The sequence below is a fragment of the Jaculus jaculus genome, chromosome 9 (assembly GCF_020740685.1).
Source record: "Jaculus jaculus isolate mJacJac1 chromosome 9, mJacJac1.mat.Y.cur, whole genome shotgun sequence".
Lineage (NCBI taxonomy): Eukaryota > Metazoa > Chordata > Mammalia > Rodentia > Dipodidae > Jaculus > Jaculus jaculus.
The window spans coordinates 77,973,052-77,989,027 of record NC_059110.1 but is presented as its reverse complement, the minus strand read 5'-3'; the positions used below and the strand labels follow the sequence as shown (position 1 = coordinate 77,989,027).

The window sequence follows — 15,976 nt, the reverse complement described above, 5'->3', positions numbered from 1 at the left end:
AAAGGTGGCTTAGTGGATAAAGTGTTTGCTAAGCCTGCCTAAGTACAAGAGTTTGGATCCCTAGGACCCAAACAAAGGCTGGTTGGGTATGGAGGCCTGTCTATAATTCCATCTGGGGAAGTAAGACAATAGATTTTCAGGGCAACTGGCTAACTAGACTAGCCCAATTAGTGGACTTTGGGTTCAACCAAGAGACTCTGCCTTAATAAATAAAGCGGAGAGTGCTAGAGGAAGACACTTGACATCAACCTGTGACTTCCACATTCCCCCGCCCCAACATACACAAGTTTAGAAAACATGAATGGTGGGCGGAGAGATGACTTAGCACTTAAGGTGCTTGCCTGCGAAGCCTAAGTACCCAGGTTCAAGTCCCCAGTACCCATGTAAGCCAGATGTACAAGATGGTTTATGCCGTCTGGAGTTCATTTGCAATGGCTAGAGGCCCTGGCGTGCCCATTCTCTATCTGCCTCTTTCTCTCAAATAAATAAATATTTTTTTTTTTTATCTGTAAAAAACATGAATGGAAGAGAGAAATGTGAGAAACCTTGAAAAGACAAAATGTCCAAATTGTGACCCATGCATGAAGGAGAACTTCAGGTCAATGACATAGAAAATATTTTTTTTTTTGGACTTTTTTTTTTTTAATTTTTATTAACATTTTCCATGATTATAAAATATATCCCATGGTAATTCCCTCCCTCCCCACCCCCACACTTTCCCGTTTGAAATTCCATTCTCAATCATATTACCTCCCCATTACAATCATTGTAATTACATATATACAATATCAACCTATTAAGTATCCTCCTCCCTTCCTTTCTCCACCCTTTATGTCTCCTTTTCAACTTACTGGCCTCTGCTCCTAAGTATTTTCATTCTCACACAGAAGCCCAGTCATCTGTAGCTAGGATCCCCATATGAGAGAGAACATGTGGCGCTTGGCTTTCTGGGCCTGGGTTACCTGACTTAGTATAATACTTTCCAGGTCCATCCATTTATAGAAAATATTTTTAATAAAATTATAAAAGAAATCCAGGTACAGTGGCATATGCATTTAATCTCAGCATTCAGGAGGCTGAGGTACAAGTTTGTCATGAAATTCAGAGTCAACCTGGACGACACAGTGAGTTCAAGGTCAGCCTGAGCTAGAATGAAACAAATAAGCACCTAAGTGAATGTCAAAAGAATTTTCTTCAAAAAAGAAAGCCAGTGAGCTGGAAAGGTGGCTTGGAGGTTAAAGGCACTTGCTTGCTAGGTCTGCCAGCTCAGGTTCATTCAATTCCCCCATTACCAATGTAAAACCAGATACACAAAGTGGAACGTGCATCTGTAGTTTCACTTGCATTTGCAAGAAACCCTCATGAACTTTTTATTTTTCCCAAGGTAGGGTTTTGCTCTACCCCAGGCTGACCTGCAATTTACTGTGTAGTCTCAAGGTGGCCTCAAACTCACTGCAATCCTCCTGCCTCTGACTCCCAAGTGCTAGGATTAAAGGTGTGCACTGCTACATCTGGTCCCTTTCTCCCTTCCTTCGTTCCTTCCTCCTCCCCCACGCAAATAAAAATTTGAAAATATTTATTTTATTTATTTAAGAGAGAGAGAGAGAATGGGCACACCAGGGCCTTGAGCCCTTGTAAATGAACTCCAGGTGCATGTGACTCCTTGTGTATCTGCCGTACATGGGTCCTGGGGAATCGAATCTGGGTCTTTGGCTATGCAGGCACGTGCCTTAATCACTAAGCCATTTCTCTAGCCCCAAATAATTTTTTTTTTAAAAAGAGTAAAATTTTTTTTTTTTTTTTTATTTATTTGAGAGCGTCAGACACAGAGAGAAAGACAGATAGAGGGAGAGAGAGAGAATGGGCGCGCCAGGGCTTCCAGCCACTGCAAACGAACTCCAGACACATGCGCCTCCTTGTGCATCTGGCTAACGTGGGACCTGGGGAACCGAGCCTCGAACCGGGGTCCTTAGGCTTCACAGGCAAGCGCTTAACCGCTAAGCCATCTCTCCAGCCCTAAAATGTTTTTTTTAAAAAGTAAAAAAACTAAATTAAAATTATATATTAAATGTCCAGCTACAAGAGATATGTAGAACACCAAATAAACAGAACCAAAAAGTAATTCCCTATATCACATGACCAAAACACTAAATGCACAGAACAAAGAAAGTACTGACAGCTGCAAGAGAGAAATCCATGTGACTATAGCCACCTGATTTTCATAAAGAGACCACAAACACACATCGGGGGAAGGGCCATTTCAGCAAATGATGCTTGGAAAACTGCATATTTGCATGTAGAAGAACAAATGTAGATCCTTATAGCTCACCACTCACAAAAATCTACAAAGTAGACTTCCATTTAAGATGGTGGTGTAGGAACCATGACAAAGCAGACTAGGGGAGGAAAAGCCAAAGAAAAAACCCCAGCAAAATATAGTTCTACTAAAAAGTGAGGTATCTAAGAAATTACCAACGACAGCAGAGAAGTACGAGACATCTAGAGCCCACATAGGCAGGAAGAAGTAGCTATAGCAGCAGGTCCACAGGGCTGCAGGAAAAGCCGGGTGAGGGGATTTTCCACTCGCACCAGAGCTCTTCGCAAACTCAAGAAACATGAAGGGAGAACCGCAGTAAACAATGCAGGAGCAGATCATGAGGTAGATGATCACATGGACCAGTGGGAGAACTAGAACCACCGTCTACAGCCTCCCCTCCCCCTCCCCCTCCGCAGTTGCCAGCAAACACCAGAGACCAGGGGAAGGGAGCTCATAGCACCCAGCACCGGTGACCCACCCAGCCTACTTGAACCCACAGCATACCAAAGAGGTACCCAAGCAGGAGCACAGCATAACTGAGATCAAAATCATCCCAAAAGGTAACTGGGATTACACCAGGTCAGGCTTGAGTCAGATATAGGCTTGAGTCAGAAGTGCTAATTGCACCTTCCATATCAGGATAAACTATATGTTAAATCTGATGGATGGTCTGATTTGCCTTTCTTTTTTTTTTTTTTGTTTGTTTCTTTATTTTAATTTTAACAACTTCCATGATTATAAAAAATATCCCATGATAATACCCTCTCTTCTCCCACTTTCCCCTTTGAAACTCCATTCTACATCATATCCCCTCTCCATCTCAATTAGTCTCTTATTTTGATATTATAATCCTTTCCTCCACTTATGATGGTCTTGTGTAGGTAGTGTCAGGTACTGTGAGGTCATGGATATCCAGGCCATTTTGTTTCTGTGGGGAGCACATTGTAAGGGGTCCTGCCCTTCCTTTAGCTCTTACATTCTTTCTGCCACCTCTTCCACATTAGACCCTGAGCCTTGGAAGGTATGATAGAGATATTACACTACTGAGCACTCCTCTGTCACTTCCAGCACCAATGTGCCTTCTGAGTCATCCCAAGGTCACTGCCATCTGAAAAGAGAACATTCTCTACCAAAAGTGAGAGAAGCATAAATATAAGGGTATGAACATTAAGAGAAGTGCTTACTGGGCAGTTTGATAAGCATAGTATATGCATTTAGCCAGGCAGCAGCAGACATTATACCCCTAGGGCTCATGACTACCCCTTTTTAAAGTTTTCAGTATCAGGGTTGTATTCCATCCCATGGAGCGGACCTCCAGTCCAATTAGAGGGCAGTTGGTTTCCACCATGACAGATGTGCCACTATTGCACCCCTTGGCTCATTTGGCCTGGCTGGCAAAATATAAGACTTGCAGTGTCCGTTGTTGAGTATCTTCACTGGTGATTTCTCTTTCTCCCATTGAACTACATGCAGAATGGCTTCTTCCAGCATTCTGTCAGCTTGTCTACATGGAAGAGCTCAGTTACAGCAGGATTTCTCAGTGGCCTTGCAGCCCAGGTATGTGGAGTCTTCAGCAATAGGGTCTTACCATCTACTCCTGGTGAGAAACCAAGGTCCTCGGCAATGGCCTATAATGTTTTGGGGGCATCAGGGTCCTCTCAGGCCAACAACTCACTGGAAGATATCCCATCCCTGGCACTGAACATTTTCTAGGAACAATCTATGGCTCATGAGTGTTCCATTGTCCATAAAAGTAGGATTCCATATAATTTATTTATATCATCTTAGATTTTGACTAGCCCTCCCTCACCTTTCCTTTACTCAATCTCTTCCCCTGACCTCACTTTGGGCCTTTTCACTTTTTCATTCTTTTAGATGCTTATATGCCATCTGTATTTCTTCTTATGGAACCTCATGAAATTACAAAGATTTTGTATGGCAAAGGATACTGTGAATAAAGCAAAGAGGCAACCTACAGGATGGGAAACAATCTTTGCCAGCTATGCTTCTGATAGAGGATTAATATCTAGGATATACAAATAACTCAAAAAATTAAATAATAAATCAAACAATGGGCTATGGAACTAAACAGAGAGTTCTCAAAAGAAGAAATATGGATGGCATATAAGCATCTAAAAAAAATGTTCTACATCCCTAGTCATCAGGGAAATACAGATTAAAACTATGTTGAGATTGCATCTCACTCCTGTCAGATTGGCCACCATCATGAAAACAAATGACCATAAATGCTGGTGAGGATGTGGAAAAAGAGGAATCCTTCTACACTGTTGGTGGGAATGCAGTCTGGTCCAGCCATTGTGGAAATAAGTGTGGAGGTTTCCTAGACAGCTGAAAGTTGATCTACCATATGACCCAGTTATAGTACTCCTAGGCATATATCCGAAGGACTCATCTCATTATCTTAGAGATACTTGCTCAACCATGTTTATTGCCACTCAATTTACAATAGCTTGGAAATGGAACCAGCCTAAATGTCCCTCAACTGATGAGTGGATAATGAAGATATGGCACATTTATACAGTGGAGTTCTACTCAGCGGTAATGAAAAATGAAGTTATGAAATTTGCAGGGAAATGGATGGATCTGGATAGGATTATACTGAGTGAGGTAACCCAGGCCCAGAAAGCCAAGCGTGGCATGATCTCTCTAATAGGTGGGTCCTAGCTACAGATGATTGGACTTCTGTGTGAGTACGAAGAAAACTCAGTAGCAAAGGTCAGTAAGCTAAAAAAGAGCTATAAAGGGAAGAGTAAGGAAGGGAAGGGGTGCTTTCTTCATATGATGTTACTGGTATTGTATATATATAAGTAGAAGACTAGGTTAATGGGGGCGAAAAGGCCCAAGTGAGGTCACAAGAAGAGAGTGATTAAAAGAAAGGTCAAGGGAAGGCTAACCAAAATCTAAGAGGATAGAAATAAATCATATGGAAACCTATTTTTTTGGACAATGGAATACTCCGGAACAGTAGATTGTTACTAGAAACTTTTCAGTGCCAGGAATGGGATACCTTCCAGTGAGTTGTTGGCCAGGGAGCTCCCTGATGCCCCCAAAACATTATAGGCCATTGCCGAGGCCCTTGGTTTCCCATCAGGAATAGATGGTAAGACCCTATTATTGAAGACTCCACATACTTGGGCTGCAAGACCACTGAAAAATCCTGCTGGAACTGGGCTGATAACCTCCTCCATGTAGACCAGCTGACAGAAAGCTGGAAAAAGCCACACTGCTTATAGTTCAATGGGAGAGAGAGAAATCACCAGTGAAGGTACTCTGCAGTGGACACTGCAAGCCTTATATTTTGCCAGCCAGGCCAAATATGCCAACAGGTGTAAATAGTGGCACGTCTGTCTTGGTGGAAACCAATTGCCCTCTAATTGGACTGGAGGCCTGCTCTTTGGGAGGGAATATATCCCTGATACCGAAAAACTAAAACCAGGGTAGTCATGAGCCCTAGAGGTGTAATGTCTGCTGCTATCTGGCTATATGTATATATTATTCTTACCAAACTGCCCAGTAAGCACTTCTTTTAATGTTCATACTTATATATTAATGCTACTCTAACTTTTGGTAGAGAATGTTCTCTTTTCAGATGGCAATGACCTTGGGATGACTCAGAAGGCATCATGGTGCTGGGAAGAAGTGACAGGAGTACTCAGCACTGTTTTGTTTTGTTTGTTTTTCAAGGTAGGGTCTAGCTCTAGAGCAGGTGTACCTGAAATTTTTCATTATGTAGTCTCAGGCTGGACTTGAATTCACATCAGTGATCCTCCTTCCTCTGCCTCCCAAGTTCTGAGATTAAAGGCATGCACCACCATACCTGGGAGAGTTTGGGGGGTTGAGGGAGAGAGAGAGAGAGAGAGAGAGAGGGAGAATGGGAACATGCAGCTTTGTGCATCTGGCTTTATGTGGGTACTGGGTGATCAAACTTGGGTCTTTAGTCTTTGCAGGCGAGCACCTTAGCCATCTTTCCAACCCCTGTGTTTGATTTCTTTCTTTTTTTTTCAAGGTAGATTTTCACTCTGGTCCAGGCTGACTTGGAATTCACTATATAGTCTCAGGGTGGCCTCGAACTCTTAGCAATCCTATCTCTGCCTCCCAAGTGCTGGGATTAAAGGCATGCGCCATCACGCCCGGCAGTTTGATTTCTTTTTACATTTTATTTTCATTTATTTGAAGGGGGCACATAAAGAGAATGAGTATATCAGGGCCTCCACCCACTGCAAATGAATTCCAGACACATGTGTCACCTTGTGCATCTGGCTTTACATGGGTACTGGGGGATTGAATCTGGGTCCTTTGCTGGCAAGCACTTTAACTGCTAAGCCATACTTCCAGCGTGTGTTTGATTTCTTTATTGCTGTTTCAGTGTAGGGCTGCCTATGCTGCTGAGGAGGATGTCCCTGAGTGGGAAGTGCTTAGACTAGTGCTTTGGGGGGGGGGGGGATGGTCATATCTGCCCACAGGGCTATCTTTTTTTCTAATTATCATAAAAAGTGCCAACTAGGCTAGACACTCCTTGTTTTTGTTAACCTTAGATCTTAGGGCTATAAAGTATCATCCTAACTCTTATTTTTTCTTTTCTTAGGTTTTCTTACAGAAACTGGAAAAAACAGAGCAAGCACTATTTTTTCAACAGGAACTGACTCTGCGTTCCAAGTTACACAGATCAGAATTATGGTAATTTTAATGCTACCTTTAAAAAATATTTATTTATTTGTTTGAGAGAGAGAGAAAATGGACACCCCAGGGCCACTGGCTATTGCAAACAATATCCAGACACATGTGCTACCTTGTGCATCTGGCTTACTTGGGTCCTAGGGAATCAAACTTGTATCTTTAGGCTTCACAGGCAAGCGCCTTAACTGCTAAGCCATTATCACCGCAGTTCCTGCTACCTTTCTTTTTCTTTTTTCTTTTTTTTTTTTTAACATAGTGTAAAGCACTTGCTTATGTCAGTATTTAGTAAGCTTTCTTCCTGGACCCCTGACATACCTAACTATTCTGCCTATGAAGGTGAAGACTGAAATGAATTGATGTTTATTTCATCATGCTGAGTTCAAGAAAACAAACATTTAGCAACACTTCTCATTGATAATTTTCATATATGTACATAATGTATTTTGATCATAATCCCCTTCTGTTACTTTTTATGTTAAAGCCTGAGCCACCACACTTGCAAGATGTTTTTATATTATTTTTTTGTTTATTATTTATTTATTTGAGGAGCAACAGACAGAGAGAGAAAGAGGCAGAGAGAGAGAAAGAGAGAATGGGTACACCAGTGCCTCCAGCCACTGCAAACAAACTCCAGATGCATGTGCCACCTTGTGCATTATGTGTGTCCTGGGGAATCAAGCCTCGAACCTGGGTCCTTAGGCTTCACAGGCAAGCACTTAACCACTATGCAATCTCTCCAGCACACATTGTTGTGTGTGTATGTGTATGTGTGTTTCTTCGACTTAGGATCTTGCTCTGGACCAGGTTGGCCTGGAATTCACTATGTAGTCTCAAGCTAACCTTGAACTCACAGCAATCTGCCTACGTCTGCCTCTCGAGTGCTGGGATTAAAGGCATGCACCATCACACCCGGCTCCTGCTACCTTTAAAAAAAATAATATTTGTTGGGCTGAAGAGATGGCTTATTGATGAAGGCGCTTGCCTGCAAAGCAAAAGGACTCAGGTTTGATTCCTCACTACCCATGTAAAGCCAGATGCACAAGGTGGCACATGTGTCATTCGTTGGCAGTGGCTAGAGGCCCTGACATGCCCATTCTGTCTCTGTCTACCTCTCTCAATCTTTCTCTTTCTTAAATAAATAAAGCATTTAAAATTTTTGCTTACTTGAGACAGAACAAGACAAACAGAGAGAGAGAATGTGTGTGTATAGGTGCACTATGGCTTTCTGCCTCTGTAAAAGAACTCCAGATGCATCTTCCACTTTGTGCATCTGTTTTTATGTTTTTATGTAGTTACTGGGGACTCAAACCCTGCCATCAGGTGTTGGAAAGCAAGTGCGTTAACTGCTGAGCCATCTCTCCAGCCCTCCTGTTAACCTTTTAAAGTAGTGTCACTGCTATTTGCTTTTGTTTATCTGGTGTGTATGTGGGGGGGGGTATGTTTGTTTTGAGTCAGGGTTTTACTCTGACCCTGGAACTAACCCTATAGTCCTTGCTGTCCTGGTACTTATGGCAATCCTCCTGCCTCAGCCTCTTGAGTACTGAGATCATAGGCAGGAGCCACCATTCCTGGCTGACTGTGTTGCTTTTGAAAAGTGGATTAGATTAGGGTTGAGTAGATGTCTCAGCAATCACAGGCATTTGTTTGTAAGTTTGCAGACCCAACTTCAATTCCCCAGCACCAGCAAAAAGCCAGATGTAAAATGGCACATGCATTTCTAATCCCAATACTCCTATGGCAATGGGAGATGGAGGCAGGAGAAGAATTTGGAAACTCATGGGCCAGCTAGACTGGCACACATGCAGAGGCAAAATGAAGGGAGACCCTACCTCAAGCAAGATGAAAGGAGAAGACAAATATTTGAAGGCTGCTCTCAGACCTTCCCAGGTGTGCCATGGCACACACATACCCATACACATACACAGATAATTTAGAAGAACGAATTAGATTATATTCCAGAGGTCCCCACCATTGGCTTTCACTGAGTGTGTATATGCATTGTGTGTGTTTGTGTGTGTGTGTGTGTCTGTAGATAGATAGATAGATAGATAGATAGATAGATAGATAGATAGATAGGGATTAGTACTCTGGCAAGCCTCTACAGAGGGCAATGACACAGTGATTAAGGTATAAGTCCCTGAATGGTCAGGATTAAGAAAGCTAAGAGACATTTCTTGTAAAGCAGCTTTCTTAGTGGAAGATTAAAAATGAATTAAAATGCTTGAATATCCTTTCATTCATTGATTTTAACATAACACTGAATTTAACCATAGTAGTTGGAAACAAAATAGTCACAGAACTATTGCCCCTTTGATGTTCTCCATTGGATCTCTGTTTCCAGGTTCGACGTGGAGGCATTGGTGCCCAGTGTGGGTTGGTATTTGCCTATAATTCACCTTCTGATAAATTTCATGCAGAAGAGCATTTTAAGCGGTTTGAAAAATATGACAAATGGAAGCTTCAGGAACTCAGGCAATTTGTAAAAAGCAGGTAAGGAACAGAACATAACATAAGAATATATCTGTTCTCTTACTGGTGAACTGTACTTGCTTTCTGTATAGAAAAAATTTCAGTAGCCCAGCTGGGGCCACATGCATTCATTACTTTCTAGCAGCTTATGCAAAGGTGTTAGTTTATGGTTTTTTACTTGGCCTTTGTGACCAGGGTCACACATCTTCAAAATGGCTGGGGAGTTTAATTTGGGATCAACCACTAGGAAATATATTTCTGCCCTTATCCCATCTCCTACTATTCATGCTTTTATTGAAAATACTTGTTAAGTGCATATTATATGCCAGGCTTGGTAGACATAGAAGATCTTGCATTGAGAAATATTTCAGAGTCCTGACTATAGAGAACATCCTGCTAGAAGACAGTGTCAACTGTGTTAAGAGTGCAGTGCAAGAAACCGCTGGAGGTCTGGAGACATGGTTTAGCGGTTAAGGTGTTAAGGCGCATGCCTGCGAAGCCTAAGGACCCAGGTTTGATTCTCCAGGTCCCATGTAAGCCAGATGCACATGAGTCTGGAGTTCGTTTGCAGTGGCTACAGGCCCTGGCACGCCCATTCTTTCTCGCTCTCTCTGTCCCTCTCTCTGTCTCTAATAAATAAATAAATAAAAATAAAATCTTAAAAAGAAGAAAGAAACCACTGGAGGCAAGCAGCAGGTACCTCACCTGATGGGGGAGTATCTCCCAAGCCAGTGAGTGGTGCTGTACAACTTCTAAAGAATGCTTGAAGAACTAGAGAGAGCAGGCATGTGGGCCCAGAGGCAGTGTATGACACACTGAAGGTGGTGTGTTGTGAATAAAATGATGGTGGACTGAACAGAAGAGCTGAGAGAGGACAGGTCAGTAAAAGTGTCCATCTCTGTTTCAAGCCTTCAACTTTATTTTTATTATACATGTGGGAGAGGCTAGCAGACAAGAGGTAGAGCATGTCTTAGAGGAACTTTAGGAGAAAGAGGGAAGTCAAATGTTTTGTTTTGTTTTTTGCTTGTTTTTTGAGGTAGGGTCTCACTCTAGCTCAGGCTGACCTGGAATTCACTCTGTAGTCTCAGGGTGAGAAGTCAAATGATTTAGAACTACTCAAGCGTATGCTGTGGTATCATGGATGGAGGAGAGCAAGCACAGAAGCAGGAGGGTAGGAAGAGGCTGGCACTGTTCCCAGGGAAGACCAAGGTGGGTGTGACCTGAACTAGCACAAAAGCCACTGTAGGAGCAGAAATGGAGCAAGGTGACCTGACGCTGCAGACCCTGGGGTAACTTTCTGGAGAGCAGAAGAAGGAAGAAGGCTTGGGCAGCACCAAATCTGGGTGTGGAATTTGGGCAGATGGGAACTTAATAGTGTCTTTCTCTGGAATAGAAAATACCACAGGGAGAGGCAACTTTTGGGGGAAGCTCAGTGTTGGTCCTGCTAAAGTTGATGCCTTAGACAGTCTTTGACATGTCCTAGTAGCCAGTAGGACAGACAGGTCAGCAGCATAGAGGAGATACTCGTGCTGCAGGACAAACATGGCAGTCATTGAAATGTTCGTTAGAAATGAGGTTTGTTGCTAGGATGATGGTTCATCAGTTAAAGCACTGCTTGCAAACCTCCTAGGCTGAGTTTGATTCCCCAGCACCCACACTAAGGCAGACACAAAGTAGCATACCCTTCTGTGATCCTAGTGCACCTACATCAATGGGAGGCCGAGCCAGGATAATCTTAAGCTAGACTGGTACACACTGAGCATGAAAACAAGAGGTCATGAAAATGAGGGGCACATTTGTGTAGAAGACTGTTTTATAAGCATTCCTCCCCTTCTGGTGACTCTTACACTCTTTCTACTACCTCTTCTGCAATGGTCCCTGAGCCTTGGAAGGTATGATAGATATGTGTCATTTAGTGTGAACACTCCTCTGTGACCTGACAGTGGCTGACAGTACAAGATCTTTGTAGTAGGAGGAAAATAAAATGATGAAGTAGAAGAGAGACTAATTGGAAAGAAGAAGGGATTCAGTGGAGGAAGGTTTAGGAAGGGGAAAAGGGAGAGTGGTGGAAAGGGAGAGTGGTGGAAAGGGATGTGATCATGGTGATGTACACCTTTAATCCCAGCACCTGAGAGGCAGAGGCAAGAGAACCAATGTTTGTTTGAGACCAGCCTAAGACTACATAGTGAATTGCAGGTCAGCTGGGGCTAGAACAAGACCCTATCTAGCAAAACCTAACTAAATAAACAAACAAATGTATTTATGGAAGTTGTCAATAAAAGAGTTTTTTTGGTAGAAGAAAAACAACAAAAGTAGCATATTTGCATGAAGAATTTGCAATGGCTGGAGGGAGGCCCTGGTGCACCCATTCTCTCTCTGTGTCTTTTTTTAATCTCTCTTTCTCTCTACTTGCAAATAAATAAATATATATTTAAAAAGCAACAATAAGGCTGGGTGTGGTAGTGCATGCCTTTAATCCCAGCACTTGAGAGGCAGAGGAATGAGGTTTGCCAAGAGTTTGAGGCCACTCTGAGACTACATAGTGAATTTCACGTCAGCCTGAGCTAGAGCGAGACCCTGCCTTGAAAAAATAATAGTAATAATAATAATAAAGGCTAGAGAGATGGCTCATCAGTTAAAAATGCTTGACAGCCTGGATTTGATTCCTCAGTACCTACATAAAGCTGTATACATATGGCCCATGTATTTGGAATTTGTTTGTATTGGCCCTAGCACAGCCATTTTCTTTCTCTCTCTCAAAAGTTTTTGTTAGTTTGTTTTTCTTTTGTCTTAGGGTGGCCTTGAACTCATACCAATCCTACTACCTCTGTCTCCCAGAGTAGTAGTATTAAAGGCCTGCACCACCACCTGGCTTAAAAGTTTTTTTTTTGTTGTTTTTTTTTTTAATGGTAAGATTAGCTGGGTGTGGTAGCACATACGTTTAATCTCAGCACTTGGGAGAAAAAGGTAGAAGGATTGCTGTGAGTTTGAAGTCAGCCTGGGCTGGAGTGAGACCTAACCTTTAAAAAACAAACAAACAAAAAGAATGATAGGGAGCCTGGAAGGATGGCTTAGCAGTTAAGGCTCTTGGTTGCAAAGCCTAAGGACTCCCATGTGATTCCCAAGTAAGCCAGATGCACAAAGTGGTACATGCTTCTGGAGTTCATTTGTAGTGACTAGAGGCACTGGCATACCCAGAATTCTCTCTGTCTCCTCTCTGTTTGCTTTCAAATAAATATTTTTAAAAATTTAAATAAAAGAATGATGGGGGCTGGAGAGATGGCTTAGCGGTTAAGTGCTTGCCTATGAAGCCTAAGGATCCCTGGTTTGAGGCTCAATTCCCCAGGTCCCATGTAAGCCAGATGCATAGGAGGCACATGCATCTTGAATTCGTTTGCAGTGGCTGGAGGCCCTGGTGGACCTGGAATTAACTATGTAGTCTGAGGGTGGCCTTGAACTCTTGGCAATTCTCCTACCTCTGCCTCCCCAGTGCTGGGATTAAAGGCATGTACCACCACGCCCGGCTTCCATTTTCTATCTTATCTGCCTCTTTCTCTATTTATCTGTCTGTCACTCTCAAATAAATAAATAAAAATAAACAAAAAATTTTTTAAAGAATGATGGGAGGAGAGGACAAGCATCCCAGTATTGTTCTCTGATCTGCACACATCCACATACATACATACAAATGTGGAGATAGAGGAAATGGCTCTGGAAGATCATGTGAACTAGGAAAAGAATTTAAGTCATCTTGAAGAGTGACACCAGGATTTAAGGGACAATAGAAAAACTCAACCAGATAATTAAGCCAGGCCTGTATCATCAGGAAGAGGAAAAGTGTTTAAAAGAACAGTGACTAGGTATGTGTTAGTGTTACCCAGGAATCAATAAGTTGAGGGATCATAGTAGACATAGCCACAGAGGTCATTGGTGACCCTTAGATGGTGTTGCCCATCATTAACGCTAGTAAGTTAGAACATGAGGAGTGGAGCTCTTGACTTGCTATTTATGCTCCTGTATTTTTCAGGTGATAGGCTAATAGTCTTAACTAAAGTTCTTAAATGTCATCCAGCACAAGTTACTTAGGCAGTAATGCACATATATAAATCACCTGGGGATCTTGTGAAAACACTGGTCTGATTCAATCATTCTAAGGAAGGCCTGAGACTTTGATTTGTTTTCTCTATTTTCTTTTCTTGTGAGATAAGATCTTGCTATATAGCCCAAGTTGGTCTTGAACCCTTAATTCTTCTACTTCAGCCACCCAAGTGCTGAGGTTACAGCACCACTGTGCCCAGCTAAGTCTTTAACTGGGCACATTGTACATACATGGGTGGAAGCTAGAGGTTGACATACATGTTTTCCTGGATTGCTTTCCACCTTATTTATTGGGACAAGTTTTCTCATTTGAAACCCAGAGCTCACGACTTTGGCTGGTCTAGCTAGCTTGTCCTGAGGATTCCCATCTCTGCTTCCCAAGCATTGGGATTACAAGTGGGCTGCATTGCCCACCTAATACATGAATGCTGGAGATTTATTCATGCTCAGGTTCTTATGCTGTGTGGCAGATGGTTTATCCAGTAAATCATCTCTCCATTCCCAAGACTTTCTGCTCTTCCCTTCTTTCTGTTTTTTATTTTTTATTTTTTTGGTTTTTCGAGGTAGGGTCTCACTCTGGCCCAGGCTGACCTGGAATTCACTCTCTGTTCTCAGGGTGGCCTTGAACTCATGGCAGTCCTCCTACCTCTGCCTCCTGAGTGCTGGGATTAAAGGTGTGTGCCACCACACCTGGTGAGTTTTTGATTTTTTGAGGTAGGGTCTCACTCTAGTCCAGGCTAACCTGAAACTCACTCTGTAGTCCCAGGCTGGCCTCAAACTCATAGCCGTCCTCCTACCTCTGCCTCCCGAGTGCTGGGATTACAGGCCTGACCCAAGGCTCTCATTTCTAACAAGCTCCCTGGTAAAGCTTTTACTCTTGCCCATGGGCCACACTTTGGATAGCAAGGATCTACACTAAATCCCTGTGTGTGTCAGAATTACTTCAGTAGCATCTCTGACAAATGGCTGCAAACAAAACTGAGAATCAAGACATTGAATAATTAGAAAGTGAAGAAGAATTTGTGATCTAATTTGTGTTCTTAGTGTTAGTTCTCTAAATAAATTGGAACAAATGTCCTTTACTCCTAAAATTCCCCTTCCATTATACACATACATACTTTTTAAAAAAATTCTTCCTTTTGGGCTGGAAGGACAGCTTAGTGGTTAAGGCATTTGCCTGCAAAGCCAAAGGACCCAGGTCGATTCCCCAGAACCCACATTAGCCAGATGCACAAGGGGGCACATGTGTCTGGAGTTCATTTGCAGTGGCCAGTGGCCGGAAGCCCTGATATACCCATTCTCTCTCTCTCTCTTTTTCTCTTTCTCTGTCAAACAAATAAATAAATAAAATATTTAAAAAAAAATTCTTCCGTTTCCTTTTTTTTTTTTTTTTTTTTTTTAAGGTAGGGTCTTGCTCTAGCCCAGGCTGACCTGGAATTCACTCTGTAGTCTCAGGGTGGCCTCCAACTCACAGTGTCCTCCTACCTCTGCTTCCCAAGTGCTGGGGATTAAAGGTGTTTGCCACTATACCTGGCAATATATATATATTTTTAATTTTTAAATTTATTTTGAGAGAGAGAGAGAGAATGGGCATGCCAGGGCCTCCAGCCACTGCAAACAGACTCCAGATGCATACACCACATTGTGCATCTGGCTTATATGGACTGGGGAATCAAACCTGGGCCTTAGGCTATGCAGGAAAGCACCTTAACCACTAAACTATATCCCCAGCCCCTCTATTTTTTTTTCTTTACAATTTTTTTTTATTAACAACTTCCAGATTATAAAAAATATCCCATGGTAATTCCCTCCTCCCCCTACTTTCCCCTTTGAAACTCTACTCTTCATCATATCCCCTCCCCCTCTCAATCAATCTCTCTTTTATTTTGATGTCATCCTCTTTTCCTCCTATTATGATGGTTTTGTGTAGGTAGTGTCAGGCACTGTGAGGTCATGGATAACCAGGCCATTTTGTTTCTGGAGGAGCATGTTGTAAGGAGTCCTACTCTTCCTTTGGCTCTTACATTCTTTCTCCCTCCTCTTCCACAATAGACCCTGAGCCTTGGAAGGTGTGATAGAGATATTTCAGTGCCGAGCACTCCTCTGTCACTTCTTCTCAGCACCATGATGCCTTCTGAATCATCCCAAGGTCACTGCCATCTGAAAAGAGAAGATTCTCTACCAAAAGTGAGAGTAGCATTAACATAAGGGTATGAACATTAAGAGAAGTGCTTACTGGGCAGTTTGATAAGCATAGTATATATATTTAGCTAGACAGCAGCAGACGTTGCACCTCTAGTGGCTCATGACTACCCCTGTTCTAAGTTTTCAGTATCAGGGATCCTATGGAGTGGGCTTTCAGTCCAATTAGAGGGCAGTTGGTTTCCACCATCA

The 15,976-nt window shown here is 42.5% G+C and overlaps 1 protein-coding gene across 2 annotated transcripts in view; it reads left to right on the top strand.

Moving 5' to 3' along the window:
- Window positions 1–15,976, top strand: part of Zzef1 (zinc finger ZZ-type and EF-hand domain containing 1) — a 199,177-nt gene that overhangs the window by 55,854 nt on the left and 127,347 nt on the right. For both annotated transcript variants that reach the window (XM_045159638.1, XM_045159637.1), the window contains exons 10-11: window positions 6,924–7,015; window positions 9,357–9,505. In XM_045159638.1, the coding sequence (XP_045015573.1) occupies window positions 6,924–7,015; window positions 9,357–9,505 (241 nt within the window). The remainder of the gene's footprint in view (window positions 1–6,923; window positions 7,016–9,356; window positions 9,506–15,976) is intronic.